Source organism: Coptis chinensis, chromosome 4, assembly GCF_015680905.1.
Source record: "Coptis chinensis isolate HL-2020 chromosome 4, ASM1568090v1, whole genome shotgun sequence".
Taxonomy (NCBI): domain Eukaryota; kingdom Viridiplantae; phylum Streptophyta; class Magnoliopsida; order Ranunculales; family Ranunculaceae; genus Coptis; species Coptis chinensis.
Genome location: NC_141459.1, coordinates 54,831,688 through 54,851,743, shown reverse-complemented (window position 1 = coordinate 54,851,743; position 20,056 = coordinate 54,831,688). Strand labels below are relative to the sequence as shown.

Here is a 20,056-nt window from a genome sequence, read left to right as displayed (position 1 = left end):
AGGTTGTAATAGGGGTGATGGGGTTTCTTTTGGTCTTGAGATATTAGTTTCTAGCTAATCACTCGAGTGTTGATGTAATTTTCTTGATCATATTAATATATTGTTTTTGTCATGATTATATTAATATATTAACTTTTTTTTTATTATATTAACTTTTATCGAACAAAGAAAAAAAATGAAAAACAACTGTATACATTAAGCGGTCACTACAGCATGCAGGACACCTTTGTTTGTCAAATCTTCCCTGCTACAATTTCAAAATCTGACATGTACAACCTATTGTGGTTACTGTGTTAGTCATCTGAAGTATTATCCATATTCTTGATTGATTTCGTACTTAATGAAGATATGCCCTAAGAAAGTTGACAACATTGTAATACCCATTTCACAAGTAGTTAAGTACCTAGATTGATTTTTGGACCTAATGTGTGCTTCTCTATGATGGGAAGATGTAGTGGACCTGTCCATGTTCGAGTCCAAGTCTTTAGTCAATTATTGTTATTGTTTTTGAATTTATTATAGTTGGTCCATGTGTCGTTAAATTACTGGTTTTCTTTGTTGTCTTCTACTAGATTAGGAGGTTGATTGATTTTTTACTAATGAAAATGTAAGTTGTGGATTTTAGGGTTTATTCACTTTATTCCCGTTTTCCCTATTGTAATTTAGTGTTGTGTTTATCAAATCAATGTTTGGTCATTTAATCGACAAAAATTCTATATGAACAAACTAAATAGAACAAACTGACGTGGCATATGAACCAACATGTATCTCACGTGTCTTATAAACCCAAGAGGTTGTAAAATGAATGAGATAAGAAAGAAGTCTTATTCTTCCTTTCCCTCGTCACCCACCATTGATGCCTCTTCTTCCTCCTAAATCTTTTAAATCTCTTTCTCATTATTCGATTGAGGAGTTTCCATTAGACAAATCACTTTTAATTATCCACAAAATCAAGTCATTAAAACAATAATTGTAATAAACATTAGTAACTTTTGATTGACATTGATTTTCAATATTGGTTTGACAGTTAATGAAAATTCCTTTCTACAGGATCAATTCCATACAAATTAGTAATTAGATGATTGTGTTTTGAGGTTTAATCATATTTTTTATTAATTCCATCTTTTTTTCTTCAAGTTGAGTTTTAATCTATTTTTTTTTTTTTTTTTGATAATTGTTGATTTTTAATCAAATGCGTTGTGAAGTTATGCGATAATTTCTGATTCTATTTTCGACTTTCATTCAAATCCAAATGTGGTTTTCTACTTCAATGGAAAATTTGGCAGATTCATTGAAGTAATAGTAATGAAATATTTTTTTCCTTAAACTTGAAGTTAGTTGCATTTTGAGTTGCTACAATGAAGAAGAAGATGATAAAAGTAGAAGGAAATGAATGAAGTAGAACTGTTGAAGAGTTAGAATTCAATTTTTGAATTACTCCTAGCATTCCTCTTTGTTGTTTGTTTTGATTTTGTTTTTTTTCAATAATAAATTTCTGTTTTTGGTTACCAAAAAAAGGTTGTAAAACATGTAAACACGGTAAGTCACGTGATACTTGCCACAGTTTGTTCAAAACAGTTTGTTCATATAGAATTTTTGTTTAATCGAAGCTTCTGCCAATAAGATCACACCACTCTTTCTAACCAATTTGAGTCGAAGTGTGTCTCAAAGTTCACCAGTATAGAAAGGAAATCTAGTTAAATGATGAGAAATCGATCGGATGGGATGATACAATCAAAAAGTAGAGAGAAACCGAGTGGTGTGTAAGTGTATAAAGAAACCAATCTCATTTTTTTTTTCAATTTTCTGATTTTTCTTCAATATTGACAAATTGCTATACATCTCTTAAACATATTCCGTTTTTTCGTCCTGACCATAAAGGATCTTCTGCTGTTGGAGTAAAGTCTTGTGGACTGTAGAAGCATTTATTTGAATTGATTATTGTGAAATGGGGGTATGTTCAGGGGCAGAGCGAAGGGTGTGCAAAGGTCAGCAGTTGCACACCCTGAACTTTTGGTGAAAATACAACTAGTAGTATGTATTTGATTGGTAGTTATCATTTGTTACTTCTAGGATATAACAAAAAGAATTAAAATGGCTTGACTACCTTAAGCACGCTAAGCTGTGTGATACACTGATACAATTGGACTCTTGAAGGAAACAAAATGCTTTCTAGTTTCGGTATCTCAATTTAACGAAACTATAAAATCATAAATTCTTCTCTCCGTCCCCTTGATACCATATAATCATTAAATTCATCTGTTTGAATATGTAGTTGTGATTTTTTTCCCCCACTAGAACCCATCAATGCTTTATGAGTTTATAAGTTTTCTTTTCTCACTAGAACTCACTAGATTATACTCCTGCATTTACCAAACATCAAATTCTTAATAATCTTGCCCACCCTAAAGTAATTTTCTGGCTCCGCCACTGGGTGTGTTATGTATAAAGATCCTTGATTTGGGGCTGTTAGGGTTTTAGTATTTTATGCTATGTTATGGACACACCATAATTTAAAAATAATCCGTGTCGGATACGTATCCACACATTGTGTGATATACCTCAATTTTTGTATTTCTCCGTGTGTATACTTGTCAGATAAGGATACATGTGTCAATGGAACTTAGCTTTTATGATCTTGTAAGTTTGCTTTTTATTTGAATGAAATTCTTCACTTTACTGATATAAAATAAATAAAAAAACTACAAAAAAATAAAAATTGTGGGAAATAAACAATAAAAAGAAGATATCCTGTTATGCAAGGGTTATTTTGATACAAAATATTTTTTTTCATTATTTTCTATTATTCTTTCTGGTAAGTATACCAAAACATACCAAAACTCTTCTAGGCTTTAGTTGAATAAAAGCGGCTAAATACTACAGAAATATTCGAATGAGGAACTGTCTTGTCAAAACGATCATTCACTGCTTGAGCGTTCTTCTGCAGGCAAGACGTCCCTGCCAATCTGCCATCTTTAGAGTGGCCCTGTGCAGATTCATCTTTACACTTTGCTTGCTTGTTTGTTTCGATCCCTTGCTCCATATACCACATCCTCTTCAGTGATAAGCATGGAAAGCATGTGCACTATAATTGTAGTGGTAAACCTTGTGGTAATTTAGTATTTCATGTATTGTCTATTTGATACTGACCCAATTTCAAGTCCTTTCTATTATGCAACTTATTCCTTACAACATTCCCATTATATGCCTTTTAAGAATTATTCCCTACGACGTCCCCTCCATGATGCATTCTGCTGTTCCTAAACCCTTCACTCTATCGTTCAATTGGTTTCTATATTTTTAGAGATTTAAGGAATAGGTTTAGTTGAGGGTTTTTTTTGTTTGTTTGTTTGTGGTAAATGAGATTAGTAGCTCGGGTAACTTGGATGCTTGCGGATTCGAATCCAAGACCTCTGGTATCAGCACCCAGAGGTTTTACCAACTAAGCTAGCACTTGCGCTATTTTGAGTTTATTTAGTCTGGGGTTATTTGTAGGTTGATTTCATTATGTGTTTATTGTTCCTAATTTAGTTCAAAACTTTGAATTGCTAATTCTGGTTACTATTCTGAAGAGGTTTAAATTTATAAATAAGTTTGTATTGGCCAAATGGGTAATGGATTAATAATGTTGTGTTACGTGTGAGAGAAGAGTTTCGGTTTCGTGTAAGTGATCTATTCATTTGTAGGGTGATTACAAGGGAGAAATTGTCATCCCCTTTATCACATTGTGAGTTTCTGAGGTTGTTGCGCACAACAACTGCAGTAGCTCACAATTACCAGTTAGTGATCCTGAGTGTCTCGTCCATATCCCTACGTGCAGACAAGTGCACCACTCCGAAGCGGTTACTTGTGTTTCATTGTATTAAGTATTCAATTTCAAGCATTTATATCTATGCTCATTTGCGATTCTTATTATTGCTTTCCCTCTGCTGAATATATTCCAGGATAACTATTTGACAATTATTCTGGACGGGATTTCAGTTAGAGCCTGCAGTAAAGGGTTCACTGAAAGTGGAATGAACAGTTTGCAATCAATTTTTGTGAAGCTTCTTGCATATTACAGTTACTTGGAAGATGCATTTGCTTTGGTAAGATTTTGTAAGCATTAGTCCCCCCCCCCCAAAAAAAACACGCACACACACCCAGGTTTGTGCTCTCTGGTGTGGTTGTTTCGTTTCATCATTTTCTGTTTTTAGTCCTTTTTTATGTTCTTCTGTAAAAGAATAAATAAAATAAAAAATGTGATGACTGCTAGTGCTAATGAATTTATGTTCAGCAGGGTAGGGTTTTTTATTCAAAAGGGAATAGAAGGGACTAGCTACGCAACTTGTAGTGCGCTTGTCGCCTCCTCCGTGTAGTAAAGTATAAATTGGCTTAGAAAAACAGTGAAGGCAGGAATGGAGTTATTATCTACTCTAAGCTTTGTATATGTTTGATGTATATTCTTTATAAGTATGTCCTGAGAATAAATTTGTTAAAATGAAGGTGTCTAGTGGCCTACTGGTCAAGACTTGGGAGGTTGGGCCCAAGGTCATGCGTTTGATTCCCACCTTCACTGGAAAAAGGGAGTTGTGGGGATCAGGGGATAAAAAAAAAAGAGTTTGTTAAACTGTCAAGTTTCATTTAATCGGGTTTTGTTAAATTCTTATAGGGCTTTATTGTTTGCATATCAGATCACCTCATCTGGTGTACGACTATACTATATTGTTGGACTGCAAGCCACATTGCAATAATCAAGCAGCACACACATTCTGAAAACGCCTTCCAGCTCATTAAGAAATGCACTGTTTACTAGTTAAGTAGTCAAAAAGACATGACAGCTTTCAAACCATCAGAATTCATGTCTGTATTCTTTTTTCCAAATTTCTTTATCTCAAATTTCCATTGGTACCCGTGTAATGTTTAGGCGCCTTTTGGTATCCTTTTTTTATCAGACTTAATGTTTATGAGATTCTTATTTTAACATAAACCTTTACGAAATAAATGATTCCAAATAGAAAACACAACGTGATATTTTGCAAGCTATCAATCAGCATGCACAAGAGGAGTTGACGATGTGTAAGAGGAGGTATGGCGGCATCGGAGAAGTTCAAAGGGTTGAATCCATTTCTGATGTATTTTGACTTGGGAACATGGAACATGAGGGGTTCTCGATCTAAAGACAGGGTTGGGCGTTTGAGGAAAACGGTTCTAAACTTCAGGCCATTGCTTCTTCTAGAAACTAAAAGGGAGCATTGTGAGGAATGATTGATTGTCTACTTTTGGGAGAGATCAGCTCATGAATGGGAGTTTTGCCCCTCTATTTGGTATATCTGGTGGTCAGATCCTAATTTGGGATCAGGACAAAACTGATAAGGACAAAATTCCGAAATAATGAACCCAAAAAAGCGCCCTCATTTCAAAAACACTCTCAAAGACAAAGTTAAGGACAATAGTTGACTCTTGTCCGACAAAGACAATTGATATGCGCAGACGTCTGTGCATACAAGGAATAGAAGGGTAAAATTGGAAAGAGTGAAAGATAAAAAAGTGAAGTCTGTCCTTATTAATAATTAAAACGTGAAATCTGGTTTTTCTAGTAGTTATAAACCAAAAAATGTCCTTATCAATGGTTTCAAAACCCAGCTGTCCTAGACTATGATTAAAATTGGAAAGTGGGCCTTTTGACTTATTTCTTGATTTGGGATACCAATATACAATAAAGGGACCTTTGACTTTGTCTATTGTTTGTGAGATGGTGGAGGTCAACTGCGCTTGGATGTTTACCACATAACCACAGTATATGGGCCAGTCAACGAAGTTGATAAAGTTCAATTTCGGGTTGAATTAAATGATCTTCCTGCTTATGGAAGTTATCCATGGGTGAGGTGGCGATTTCAATGTGATTCCTTTCTCTCAAAAAAGGAGTGGAAATGGCAGAGGAATAGGTATATGGACTATTATAATGAGTTTATCAAATAGTCCCAGGTCTGATGGTCTTTAATATGATGCTTATAACGACCCTTATTGTGGAACTTATGGGGGTTGTTATGATGCTCGACACAGTGCTAACGGCCATAGTAGTGGAAATTTCACCAGCGCAAACAACAAACATGGAAGGACACATATTTCAATTATGGTGAAGGTGGTGTGTTTAACAAGTGGAACTCAGGGAATTATGACTAACAATGATGTTTGAGTGTGTATAGTGTGTTCGTGTTTGAGCGTGTTGTCAGTTACTTATGCATTTCCTATTCTGCAGTATAATGATTTGCTTTAATTAATAAAATTAGTATATTTTTTTAATAGTTAATTTTGTATGTGTTTTAATTGTTTTGAAAAGTAAAATTATTTTATACTGTGCAGAATGGTAACTGCAAATGTATCAAAAGGGTAATATAGTAACTGTAAAAATGAATGAAATTGGGTATAAATGTAGAGATCACACGCCACATGATATGGGTGTGTGGTTTGTCCCTGTCATATCATGTGGTGTGTGAGCCCATTGCTGTCCCCTTAAAATCAGCAGAACATTTGTGATTATATGCGAGTACAACTGTTTTTGGATTTCCAGTTTCCCAATTTGGTGGACGGTTGGAGTTTGGCTCCACCAAATAACTATTTGGTGGACCGTTGTAGTTAGACTTCATTATATATATATATTTCACACAACTTCTTCATTATTTTGACTGCAAATACAAATTATGTCATTTTCAATTATGTGTAAGCTACTTTTATTAGCAATTAACACCCAATATCTTTTAATGTTTCGTGTTTTATTTCTTAATTTTTTTTGAAATACCTTTCACTTTTACATACATAACTTTTGGGCAATTGTGATAAGTATGCATTATATCCAACTAGGTGATACTAAAATGTAATGCTTCTTCCGCAAATCGTTCTTCACTACTTCAGTTTGTTTTGCAAGAAAATTGTAAATATTCTTGGGAAATGTATTGTTTGGACATTTGGTGATGGTGGAATGAAAAATGAAACAAATTACATCCAATTATCCAAATAAACTAATGGAATATCAATTTTCAAAATGAGTATACATCTATGGTGCACGGATACTCCTAAAATGTCATTGCACCTGTATCGGTCGGGTACGATACCGATACGGGTACTGGATACTTCTAGGGTACTGGAATCCCTGAAATAGGCCTGATCCAATTGTTCTACTCCATTGAAATGTAAATTGTTCACGAGGCTTCAAGTTGTATTGATTTTGACATGTGTTATAATAGTTTTTCACAAGTTCCTGACTAACTTTACTCAAAAAACTACTAACATAATTTTCAGAATACACATATTTTAAAATATTCATATTAATTAGCCGACCCATAGGCCGTAACCGTATCCTAATATTTAAAAACCGTATCGTACCCTGTACCGGTGTCGCCGTATCGGTACCCATACCCGTATCCGTGCATCATAGGTATACATTAAATAGAGATGGAATTACACAAACCAAAAGATAACATTTTATTAATTCTCTCTTCGAGAGACCACATGCTGTTGTTGTAGAAGGTAGACCTACTTAAGGTTATTTCAGTTCTTGATGTTATATTGATCATCATTTTGCAGAACCATTTCGTTGAGATCTTACGTGTGATGTACGGGAGTACTAGGGATGTTGTATATATGCAAATCGTTAGTAAGGCAGCAAGGTAATGAAGGAATTTTTATGACCTACATTTTGATATCTTGGCTATCGAAAATAAAATAATATAACACTTATTTGGACCCCTTGAAAAGATTCCATGCTGCATTTTGGTGTACACATATATATACCCCTTAAAAAAATTCCTTGCTACATTTCAGTGTATATATTCGTTGAGGATATCATTTCCACCAAAAACCAGCTACTAACTCTTTTTGTATGTCCACCTTTTGGTAGGTGTGTCAAAATCCACGAGGATAGTGCTGCTAGGTTGTGCTGATTCATATTCTTTCTTTCCTTCATGTTCAGTGTTTTTTATTATTTTCTTCTTATAGTCTTGTAGAGGGATTACTAGGAATACGCTTTTCCGTTTAATTATTGTGTGGTCTTTTTTATGGAATCCGCTTTTCTTTGGACCTTTGATCCAACAAGTTATCTTTTTGTTAACTTCGGATTGATGTAATTCCCATATGATTATACGAGCCGAATTAAGTTTTATCAAGAAGAAAAAAAAGGCTAAAAAAGCAATGTGTGACTAATGCTGAATATACTAACTAATATATTTGGAGCCAACATTCCTAAATTATTTTGTCTAATCTTGATTTCAGTTGATTTCTTATCATTACATATTTTGATTGGATAGGGAAGGGTATATTCGTAATCCTACAACCATACAACTGCTTTTTGAAGTTTCTCTGGCTCTGCATGATCGTATTGATATTTTAGATATCAAAGATGATTATTACCAACAATGTGCACATCTTATTTCTCGTTTCATCCACATGGTAAGTTCTTTCAACATTCACTTTTATCTCTTTGTTCTTATCCATGATTGGTTACTTACAAATTATTTTTAATAATCTATGTTACATTGACATGGGTACGTGTATCCGTATTCAACACGAATACAAAGTGTCCGACATGGAGAAATACCAAAACTAGAGGTATATGACATACAATATCTGCGTGTGTCGTGTCCGACACGGATATGTGGACACGTGTCCGACAGAGTGTTTCTTAAATATGGTGTGTCCATGCAACATAGGTAATATTGAATGGTTTACAAGTGCTATGATGTTGTAGGTTGACTATGGAGCAGCAATGGAACGACACCTTACTTTTCTAGTTGAGTGCCGTGGAGCTTTTGTTAAATTCAATGAGCTTATGGTATGCATTTCTATACCTAGATAACACTCTAAAATTTAAATGCTGGTATATTTCATACCATTTTCAAATATATATGTTTGTCTGAGCTTTTAGTCCCAAGCGGAGGAAATTGTCTGCTAGGGTCCTATCTTTACTGTTCAGACAGCCTACTCTTTATGCCATATGCATTGAGGCTAAGCTATTTGTTGAGAATGTCAGTGTTAGGTCAGTCTAAGTGTTAGTCTTAGTAGTATTTGTAGTGGGTTTTTAGTCCCACATTGAATAGCTAGGAGGCTTTTTGTTTCATGCACTCTCCTTATTTAATGAGAGTTAGTCCCTATGTAATTTTCACTTTGCTATTATCAATATATTCTATATTTTCAGTCTATTAAATTTAGCCTTCAGACCATATGCTTAATCATATATATTGTATCTTACGGCCTTGAGACTATACTGTCAATTCTGCCGAGCCTTGGTCAAACTCAATCTTCAACCTTTTAATTCTTAAAGAAGTTTTAATTGCTTCGCCGTCCTATTTTTTGCTGTTTTTATAGAAAAAGTTGGCCAATGGTGTATGTTCTTCATCTGCTTTTTTTAGGAAAAGACAAATGTATGTGGCAAGTCACAATAAGTGTTTCGCCTACCCAAACAACATTATTTTCTGAAATCATAGTTACCAATGATTATTGATCAACTTCTTGTTGGTTCCATTCCAACACGGAAAACCAGGCTCAATTGATGCAAAACTTAAATAAACAGTTTACAATCTGTTTATTTATAGACGTCCTAACTTGGGAAACATTAAATAAAAAGTAAAAGTAAAAATAAAATAAAATGTTTAGGAGGGTAGGGTTTTCTATTCAGAAAGGGCTTGTGGCGCAATTTGTAGCGCGCTTGAGCTCTAAATGTTTTGTATGATTTAGCTGGGATATCAAATAAAATATACTCTTATTTGATAAAAATAAAAGAAATGTTTGAAATAAGATCCTCAGTTTAATATAGTTAAAATAAAATAATTCTGGATTAAGAAAATGAATCTACATGCAATACGCCAATACTAATATAATTTATGGTTGGAAGAACCCTGCTCCTATGATTTAGAATTTGAACCAGGGTAAAGATGAGGTAGCATTGTTGTTCTCCTTATATACCCTTGTCTTGAGAAGGGTTTCATCCTGTTATGAAATAGCCAAGTATCTTTCCTGAAAAGGATACTATCACGGATCACCTACAACAAGTTTAACAAGTGTCCCAATATTAAAAGACCGGTCATTCTAGAATATGATGCGGTATAAGTTTGCAATCTTCAGATTAAAAAGGTCCCGCATCGCCATGTGAGCTAACCCATTTACTTGCAGAGGTGCAGGAAATATAGACAAGAAATTGACAAGAGAGCTTCGTCAGTTTCCTCTCCTTACAAACAAAAACAAAAAGTTAGGGAAACTAGTTGCCTGGACTTTTATCTTTTTTCTTGTTCATTCTCTGAAACACATCTTTCTCCCTCTTCTAAAAGAACATAAAGATCAAGATGAACAATAGCAAAACTAAAACCACAACATTAACAACTTGAAAACCAAATTCTCAAATTTTCCGTGTCTTGTTCAAGTATAAAGTTGGTTTGAACTTGAATTCAAAAAGTATAACGAGAATTTGATGATGGGGTCTCAGATTCAAATCTCATTGTAAGTGTTTAGGGTGAAATTCTTAAGACTTATGCAAATTGTTTGGAAGGATTCGACATTGTGGGTTTGGTACTTACCGAAGGGAAAATTGGGCAACTTAAAGTGTCGTTGAATGTTTATTTTATTTTATTTTTATTCTGTTTATTTATTTATGTTTTTGACCTGTTGAGCATTAATTTTATCAAAAAGCAGTGTAATGGAGAATCTATACAAATGTGAAAAATGAAGTTGGTCTGTGTTTAAACTGAACCATCTATGTTTAATACCAAAATAAAACTTTTTGTGCCCCTCAAAAAAATGACTAAATTCAAATCACCCCAACTCATACTTGGATATAAGAGCCCTAGACACATGTGATTACTACTTGGGGTCAAAGTGTCAAACTCTTAGCGTGTTTAAGTACTTGGCAAATATACTGTCATGCATGTTTTGTAAAATTCTTTTTGTTACAATATGTTAATGGGAAATATTTGGGGACATAATCAATAGCAAGTATACAAAGAAGAAGATGAGGTTTTGAGTTGATTAATCATCTTTTTTATTCTTTTTTTTCTCTTTCTTTATTTTGTCTTTTATATGCAGTTAGAAGTTCAGAACTGTCTTGTCAGTTTTTCCTATTTTTCTGAGTCAGGCGTGTTAGCTCACATGGAGATGCATATCCTTTTTACTCTGTCGGTTGCAAACTTATACTACACTATATACTAGAAAGACCAATCTTTTAATATCAGGACTCTTATAAAGTGGGAAGGCTATTTGTAATATCCTTTCCAGTCTTCCACTCATACGATATACAAACGGGACCACTCTCCGAACCAAGGTGCCACACCCATAGACGAATGTTTAACCTCATATACTAATTAGTCATGCACCTGCGTTACAAACCATTTTGATGAGGCATGCACTCAAGTGTTCTATTACTATCGTCAAGGATAGATTCTAAGAAAATAGGCACTATTAATGGACATTTAGTTTTGCCTTTTTCTGTAACTGTTAGATTCCTCATGTTTGTCATATAAATACAAATTTAGAATATTTACTCTGAACCAGCAATTTCCAACACTAAATTTTGGAATCTTCATGTTTGATACCAATTTTGTAAATTCCTAATTGCTTTTGGTAGAAATTTTTTCTAAAATGACATTGATGAGGGTATTTTATTGTCAATCGATAATTGCACAACTGCACTTCAAAACATGCAATGTATATTTTTTTAATAACTCTTGTAGATATTTGTAGGCTGACAACTTATATCTGAGAAATTAAATCATTGTCCATCATTTCCTTTATTGGCAGGAAGTTCTTGTGCACTCCAGTAACAATTTGGCAGTTAAAGCAATTAAAGATGCAAATGGAGTTGTCAGTTTTCTCAAGTCTTGCATAGCGTTTAATGAAGTCACAATACCTTCTATTTCAGCTACCACTACGAAGATGAATCTCTATCTTGAAACTGTTGAAGTAATACTTATTTCTTACTTTTACTTCTATTCTATGTTAGTCAGATACTTGTATCACCTATTCTCATTAAATATATCCTTTTCTGAACATCAGGTTGCTCTCTTAGGTGGCTTACTATCCCATACGGATGACCTTATTGATTTAGCAATTGGCTGCTTGCAGAGTTTGAACCAGTCTGATGGTTAGTCGTACTCCTTGTTGTGAAACTTATTCATTTAAGTAGTTTTCTTGCACTGAAACAATCACTTCCTTTATCTTCAATAAGGAATTTGAATGAGACATCATTTGTACAGATGCCACTCAAGGAATTTCCCAAGTGATTATATGATGGTTATTATGTTTAGACTAATTAAATGCATCCTCATTGATGCTATACTGTTCTAATTAAGTGGACTAGTTGCATGCTGCACAAGTGCATAACATTTGTAAATGACTTTCTAGATAACAATCTTTAACAAATGGGGCTGAATGGATTGTTAGGAAGTTGCAGAACAGGTTGGAGCAATGCACTGAAGGGGAAATTGTGGTTGAAAGAGTGAGAGAGATGGGAAGAGAATGTTTGTGTTCCAGAGGATAGCGGTGGAGATGGGAAGTATTCCTTAAAAGTCTGAAGAAGTTCATCAAAATAGGGTGTGGTGATGGTAGTGATAATTAGGGGTTGCGAGGAAGAAAGCAATCCGACTTTGGTGGATGAGAAGAGGGTTTGAAAGGTTAAGAAAGTAAGTCCTATGGTTAAGTTTAGAGGTTTGAGAGGGAGATGAAAGACCGAGGTAGGTTGTTTTTGGAGGAAGGCATGAGGGAGGTAGAAAAAAGGAGTCTCAGTGGTGACTACAACTCCAGTCCCAGCCGCTCTCTGTTGGAAGGCAGTATTTGAGGATCTCATCATAGGTCAGAGGTTGAAGGTGGGTGGTGGAAGGTGTAGTTAAATCATTCTTATTTTCTTTGGTGCAAAGATTAAGCCTTTTGTGAAAACAAATGCAGTTAACTTGTAGAAAAGCGGCTGATTAGAGATGCAATATTTTAAATTAGAAGGATTCACCACGAGGGTTTGATGGTGAAGTTTCTCCGCGATAAGGTGTAGGAGGACACACCCGGTGTTGTCATGGCGATTTGGCGCACTTAAGGCACAAAATCTGCTATCGCCATACGGCACATGGTGCAAAAGTGGCATGCCCCTTAAGTCCGTGTGGGATAAGTTTTTTTTAATTCTACGAAATGTTCATAATTCTTAAATAAAATACCTAAAATTCATGTAAACATGCATACTAAACATCAAAAGTCATACATTAAAAGGGCAACCCTTGATAAGTTAACATTGTGTTGGTATCTCTCAAAAACAAACAACCGTAATAACAAAAAATAGAAAAAAAATAAAAAAGAAAAAAGAAAAAGAAATGTAGTTACAAAGCTAGGACTAAGAATATTAATCATTAGCATCGGCATCAAAGACTTCATCCGCCTGGTGTTTAAAGAGCACTGAAGTCGATCACAAACTCAATAGTTTTTTAGACAACTGGAGACAATTCTCTAAGAGGCATAGCGTTACTAAGGTTCACTTTTAGGATAGGGTTTCCCTTTTATACTGTATTCTGGAAGAACAAACGGATAAAATTGGTTCCAAACCGTGAAGTCTTAAGAAGTCTAAAACTTTAAGGTTATGGACGCCCCCGAAAATAGCCCTCCATTTTAACTGGCCACTTACACAATTAATAAAAGGATCACTCTCAAGCTACAAGGAGTACGCCCAAAGGGGATGTGGTAAGTAGTCCCAGCCAAGCTAACTATTTATAAATTTTTCCACAAAGAGACTTTGGTTGCTTAGGCGGTATGGGACTAAAGAAAAGCTAAGTTATAAGGGAAAGACTTTGTTAAATGTGAGCAGGGAGCTCTATTGAGTCCCACACTGGATACAAACAAAGTCAAAGTGGACAAATGGCTTATTAAAATCTTTGTACACATTGCCTAGATGATTATTGCTGTTTTGTACTTGGTCTTCCTAGATAGTCAAAATAAAGCATTAGCACTATCAATACTTTTAAAACTTCAAAGCAATTATTAGTTGAACGGTTCGATTCGGTTCGGTTTACTGTTAAAACCAAAGTACTTGAACCGGAAACCAAACCGATATGCCTCAGTACTTAAACAGCAAACCGAGAACTGAACTGAGGCAGTCCAAAACCGTTAAAGCCGGCTTGCATTCGGTTTTTCTGTTTTTTTTCCGATTTATGCGCACAGACCTACCTAACACGAGTATAAACATTTTGTTTAGGCGAGTGTGGTGTATTGTGGATACCAAGGCATACTCAGTGTTTTTGCTTTCGAAATTATTTTCTATGTTGAGATTTATAATCCCATATCGGGTACCTAAAGCCACACGTAGAAATGTATAAAGTCTTGGGGCCTTGCCACTCATTTCCAATTAGTTTCGAGTTGGATGCCCAAATTTAATATGGTACAAAGCGGGCTATTTCTCTGGCCCTAAGAGCCCATGTAGTCATGTACATCAGATCACCCATTTAAGAATTGTGCACGTGTTAGGCTCTAACACATGTTAAGGTTTATAATCCTATATAGGGTATCTAAAGCCACATAAAAAATATATTAGTCTTGGGTCCTCTCCACTCATTGCCAGTTGGTTTTGAGTTGGAAGCCCACAAGTAATTATTCTTATATAGAGATGAAATCTAACTATTGCACTATTGAAAACCAAAGTTCTAGCTGGATTGTGTTTTACATTATTTTTAGTAACTGAATTCAAACATGTTACGACATCTCATTTTTAACAACGTCATCACTCCGCATATTCTTTTGCTATATATATACTCTGTTTACTCTTTGGTCTCCAAGCCAATGTGGTTACATTTAATTTGAAATATATCCACATTGGTTGTATTTAATCTAAATACTGCAATTTTCTTACTTGGTTATCTGCTTTTGTAGGATCCTTGCTACAGGATGACATGAATGAACTTCTCTCCTTGATACGGAAATTATGCAGCCTCTTGGTTATAATTCCAGGTTATTCATGTTTTGTTACTGCAGTTAATTGCGATTGATAAACTGTTGTGTTAACTTAACAAGGCTATCTTTATGTTTTATTGTTTTTTAATCAACTTTATCTCTGTTTTATTTGAAAATCAGTATATTAGAGTTTCTTATCGATAAAACTATTTTCATGAACAAGATCTGCACACCGCTTTTCGTTTCAAAGTTAATTTACCAGAACGCTGTGTGCATTCCCCTGAAAATTGATGAATGCACCTTGGAACCTAGCCATGCGTCTCCATGGGCAATCCACTGTCTGACCTGCACTGGGTTCCTACCATTCTGTTCAGCATACTTCGCTGATACATGGGATCCCAAATATAGATCAAATCCCTCTTTAGCGAGGCACTATTGAAGGTGAAACAAAGCACAATGTGATAACTGCCCAGATTACAAGTTCAATATATCCCAACATGCAACAGTATCCTTGTTGGGAACAATAGTAGAGTTGATCTGGGTACAGTTTAGAGTTGGAGGTTAATGTTTCAGACGTCAAACAAGATTGGGATGCCCAGTAGTATCAAGTGGTTAAGAGAGAAAATTAGTAGGCATGCCCACTAGTTCAACCAGCTATAACCTAAATGCTTGTTCAAGCCTTGACTCTTTCTTTTTCGTACACACACACACACAATACTCCTTTAAGTTAACCTCCTAAAATCATAATTCTTAAGTATTACTAGTGTGGTCTTTCGAGTTCCAATTTTATCTTGTACGATTGCCATGCATTGAAGCCGCATTTTGGTGGATAGCTCTAGATGACCCACATTTTTGTGGTGAGGTGGGATAGGCTTTTGTATTTAGATGTAAGATAATTTGTGGTTCTCGGGTTAGCCTCCTGTGGCTGTGTTTTTTATTTTTATTTTGTTTCATTGTAATAGTAGGCTTCCTCGGCCTACTTTCATTTCACTCTTAATTCACAATCCTTCCATAGAGATGTTTTATGTGGATGTAGGTGTTTCCTTTTGGACCATCAACCTCTATCCAATACTTCCACACATATCCATCCTCTTTGCCATTTTCTACGACTCCAATACGTTTCATCAGTGATAAATAGCAACTGTTAGAGCACAAAGAATCTATAGAACGAACTGAGTTGATTTGAAAGAGAAATTATGTGAAGTTTAATAGGGCTTGGATATTATCTAAAATTTCAATCAGTGGTTGGTGTTGGGGCAATACTTACGGAAAACTGGAAAATGCCCCACTAGGCTATAGCTTTAATTGTCCACCTCAAGCCTTGGACAATGGTACGAGGCTATAGCTTTAATGCACTAAGAGTTTATGAGGCAATTAGGAAGACAATAATCGATTGATCTAATTATTTTTGTTTTATTCTGCGTCAGTAGTGAATTGCGTAGTGACTTTTGTAGGTAATCTTGAACAAGGAGTTGCTTACCTCTCAAGGAGCATATTATCTCTTGTTGAATCTCATTTATGGTAAGCCCACTGCTATGTTCTCTCATTCTTTTTCCTGATAGAACCTGCATAGAATTTTTTCATTGTTTCTGACTCACTTGCAGGATGGCACCACAGCTAAGACTAAGGGTATTCTGTGCAATTCTTTCCTTGGCAGCAACACTATCTCAAAATAAGTTCCCTTACCATGCTTGCAACAAAGAGGTTCATTGTCATCTTGTTCGATTTCTGTCTCCATTGATAAGCTTTTTTCTTTATTAGGAAAACTCCTTTTTTATGTACATCTCAAGATCTCATTGTGCTAATCTTCCCTTCAACTCAGGTTGTGGGCAACGACTTGCTATTTTTTGGAGATTGTACCTATCGCCAGGAGCTTGCGTCTATGGCCAGTACTGTTCTTACAAAAGTTTTTCAGGATGTTCTTCAAGAGTCACACCAGGTAAGCATCGTTTATTGTTGTTACTGAGAAAATAAAAAATAAAAAAACAACTGTGTTCATATATGATCTCATATCGAATCGTCCTCAATGTTGGCACTAGGTCACTCGAGGAAGTATGGCGCTCGAAGCTTGCAATTGCATCTTATCATCTGTTAAGGTAGTTTCTGTTTTGTTAGGAATATAATTTTAATGTTTCAACCATTAAAATATAGATCCTGAAGAGGAGTTGGAACCCTCAATTTGATTGTTGGTTAAATTCTTATCGTCGATCATAAGTTACTACCTTGTTTTTTTAGCTTTGTTCTGTCATTTAAACTGTCTTTGATTAGTATTTCTTAATAGGTGGCTCGAAGTAAAACTTTTATTTAAAAATTGATTTCATAAAGTGTGATTGGAAACAGAAGAACTCGATTCTTTTTCTTTTTTGGAGATTTGAGACAAAAATGATACCGAGTTCTGAACATTTAAATCACTAGAATGCGCCAATCAAGAGGCAGCTGTCCTATCACCAGCTTTTGGGAGCTGACCCAGGGTCCGTGCCAAGAAACCATGAGTGGAAGGGCAGTGGGAATTTGAGAATGATTCATGGAAACAGTGAAGAAAAAGAAAAATAGTTTTTGAGTTTTACTAGAAGTTAAAAACAGTTTGTTGTGATTCAGCAGTGTATCCTTCAGTAATTTTGAAACTTCGGTTGGATTTCAACTCTCAATTTTCAGTGGAGTACCTGAATAGGCAATTTTTCTATATAACTTTTAAATTTAAGGTGATCTAGCTCTGAAAAGTCCTTGGTAATTTTTTTGAAGTTGTAGTTTCTGATTCTTGAACTTTGTTTACTTCTTTCAGGCAAATGATGAAATATTAGATATGTGCTCGAAACTGATTGAGATTGCCAAATCATGTTTGGATTCTAGTGACAATTGTTTGCGATCCACCGTGTGCCTGTTAGACAAACACCTGTCACCTCTCTCTGGAGAAGGAGATGTGCCATCTTCATCTTATGGAAACACATTGTGAAGATTTTAATTGAAACTTTTTGAATTTGATTGATGTAAATTATTTTTGAAGTGTGTTCTTTTTCTTTCTCTCCTTTTTTTTCAATGCACAATACACGTCAAAATATTCTGTAGGGCGAAAGAGGAGCATACCTAATTCAACATTAATGAAATATTACGTTACATCTATGCGTAATACTTGAGAGGAAAAAGAAGAAGAGTATAGGGGCCGCCACTATATTTCGAACGATTTATCTTATATGTTCACCCCATATTTCGAACGATTTAACGATGTTTCCACCATTTCTATGTATTATGTGAAAAAATGTTTTTCTACAATTATGTATGAAGTCATACTGCGTAGTTTTCAGTCGAGGAAATCTTTTCTAGTGAATATTTCGTCACAAGGGAAAAACACTCATTTTGGTCCTCACAGGCACTAAGAGGTGCAGGAGTTGGCGCTCATAAGTCATAACTAGGAGTGGAGCAGTAAATAACTAAAAGTACAGGGATTGGTTGCCCGATTCCCAGTAAAAATGCAACAAAGATGTCATGGTTATTCATGAAACTGATTAATATCAACAACGAGTTTTAGAAGTTATCAGCAGCGATGTTTTGGCACCTTCCCTCGACAGAATTAGTTGTGGTCCTGCCAGGAGATTGGAGTGCGGTTGAGGTTGATATTGTATGAGACAGTGTTCTTCATTGGATGGGAACGGGGTAAGAGTTGATAAGTGAGTGGAATCCCGCATATCTACCTCTTCGCTATGTTCTTTTATTCCCTGGAGAAGATATTTGGTTGGTCTCCTGTCGTGCCTGATAGTATGTTTTCTGTCCCAAGAATACGAAGTTGATGCATGGGATGCAATAGAGTGAACTCGCTTGTCTTACGCATTCGTGCATGATTGTGCAGAGGTAGGATTGATAATGTTTATTTTGACATATCGTCTCCCAAGACATGTTGTTTAAATCCCTATGGTGATTATTCGATACAGCAGGCATCTGGATATATCTCTTACCACATGTGCAAATCCAAACTGGCCAGAGATTCAAGATGAGCTTGTGTTACCAGGAGATTCAATGTCGAGGTATTTGCGTTGGTTAGAGCAGTAATGTACTCATAGAATCGTAGATACATTTATATGTGCCATCTCATAAATCATAACAACGGTGGTGTGAAATGGGCAGAATGATGAGTTACAACACTAGCAAAAATGCTGCATTTGTTTACGCAGTATTGAAGGTTGGTGTTTCAATGAATTACTTTTCTAATTGATAACCAATTTCTTCTAAAAGTGAGTCAATACAGTGACCAAAAGGATTGCTCAAACTCGACCTGCACAAATTGGACTTGAATAATTGCTCAAACCGTATTTATATCGTGGGCGACATTAGATTATCAAAACATAGCACTGATATACCGTTTTATGTAAAGGAATATAGCACATTGATCACTATATTTTTTGAGATCTTCCTTTATACGGAAAAAAGAAAAAATAAGACGACAATTCGACAGTATGACTCTTAACATATTTGCGGAAATAATGAAAATGTCACTTGACAATACAGAAAATGAAATACGGAGGTAAACTTATTTGTGTCATTGTGAATAAAAAATAACTAAATCAACATGGAGTTCCATTTCTCGAAACTCCTAAGCACTCATTTTTGCGCAAATGAAGTGAAGTGGTGCATTAGCAGGTTCAGCAGTACTATAATCTCAACTATGTTTCTTCAGTAAATTCTCTACAGATTAATCTGTTAGAAAAATGAATTTGTACAAATCTATTGAGATATGAATAAATAATTTGTCTTCCAAGTTACTTAACTTAAAATAAAATGAGTTTATCTTGAAACAGTATGTAAAGTGAGAAAAATCTTTTCGAAATGGTACACTAGTTCAAAACAGTGCATTATGCCAAAAATGTGCGACCTTTTGAAATGTGCACTGGTTCGAAACAGTGCATCATGCCGAAAAAGTGTGACCTTTCGAAATAAGTACTGGTTTGAAACAGTGCTTTATGCCGAAATGGTGTATCCTTTCGAAACATGTGACTTTGCAAAGAGTTGCTTACTTTTTTCCAAGAGTCACTGTGTTGTTTCGAAGAGGCACCACTCACCTATAAATAGTTGATGAATTTAGAGAGAGACACACCAGATCACACAGAGTTCTGATATTTTTTTTCTTCCTCTGTTCTTAGTCAAATATTATATTGTGTTCGCTGATTCTATAGAATTG

The 20,056-nt window shown here is 35.2% G+C and overlaps 1 protein-coding gene across 3 annotated transcripts in view; it reads left to right on the top strand.

Annotated features, from left to right (window-relative positions):
• The window catches only part of LOC147504056 (uncharacterized), a 38,241-nt gene extending 20,235 nt beyond the window's left edge, over window positions 1-18,006 (top strand). The window contains exons 12-24 of one of the 3 annotated variants that reach the window (XM_086557149.1): window positions 3,945-4,088; window positions 7,567-7,649; window positions 7,880-7,912; window positions 8,286-8,427; window positions 8,726-8,809; window positions 11,764-11,925; window positions 12,019-12,106; window positions 14,866-14,943; window positions 16,341-16,407; window positions 16,491-16,590; window positions 16,709-16,825; window positions 16,926-16,982; window positions 17,669-18,006. In XM_086557149.1, the coding sequence (XP_086413275.1) occupies window positions 3,945-4,088; window positions 7,567-7,649; window positions 7,880-7,912; window positions 8,286-8,427; window positions 8,726-8,809; window positions 11,764-11,925; window positions 12,019-12,106; window positions 14,866-14,943; window positions 16,341-16,407; window positions 16,491-16,590; window positions 16,709-16,825; window positions 16,926-16,982; window positions 17,669-17,839 (1,326 nt within the window). In that variant the 3' untranslated portion in view covers window positions 17,840-18,006. Of the gene's footprint in view, window positions 1-3,944; window positions 4,089-7,566; window positions 7,650-7,879; window positions 7,913-8,285; window positions 8,428-8,725; window positions 8,810-11,763; window positions 11,926-12,018; window positions 12,107-12,405; window positions 12,820-14,865; window positions 14,944-16,340; window positions 16,408-16,490; window positions 16,591-16,708; window positions 16,826-16,925; window positions 16,983-17,668 lie in introns of those variants that run through there. The other 2 variants (XM_086557150.1, XM_086557151.1) reach the window with 2 other exon arrangements.
• The last annotated feature ends 2,050 nt before the right edge of the window (window positions 18,007-20,056 follow it).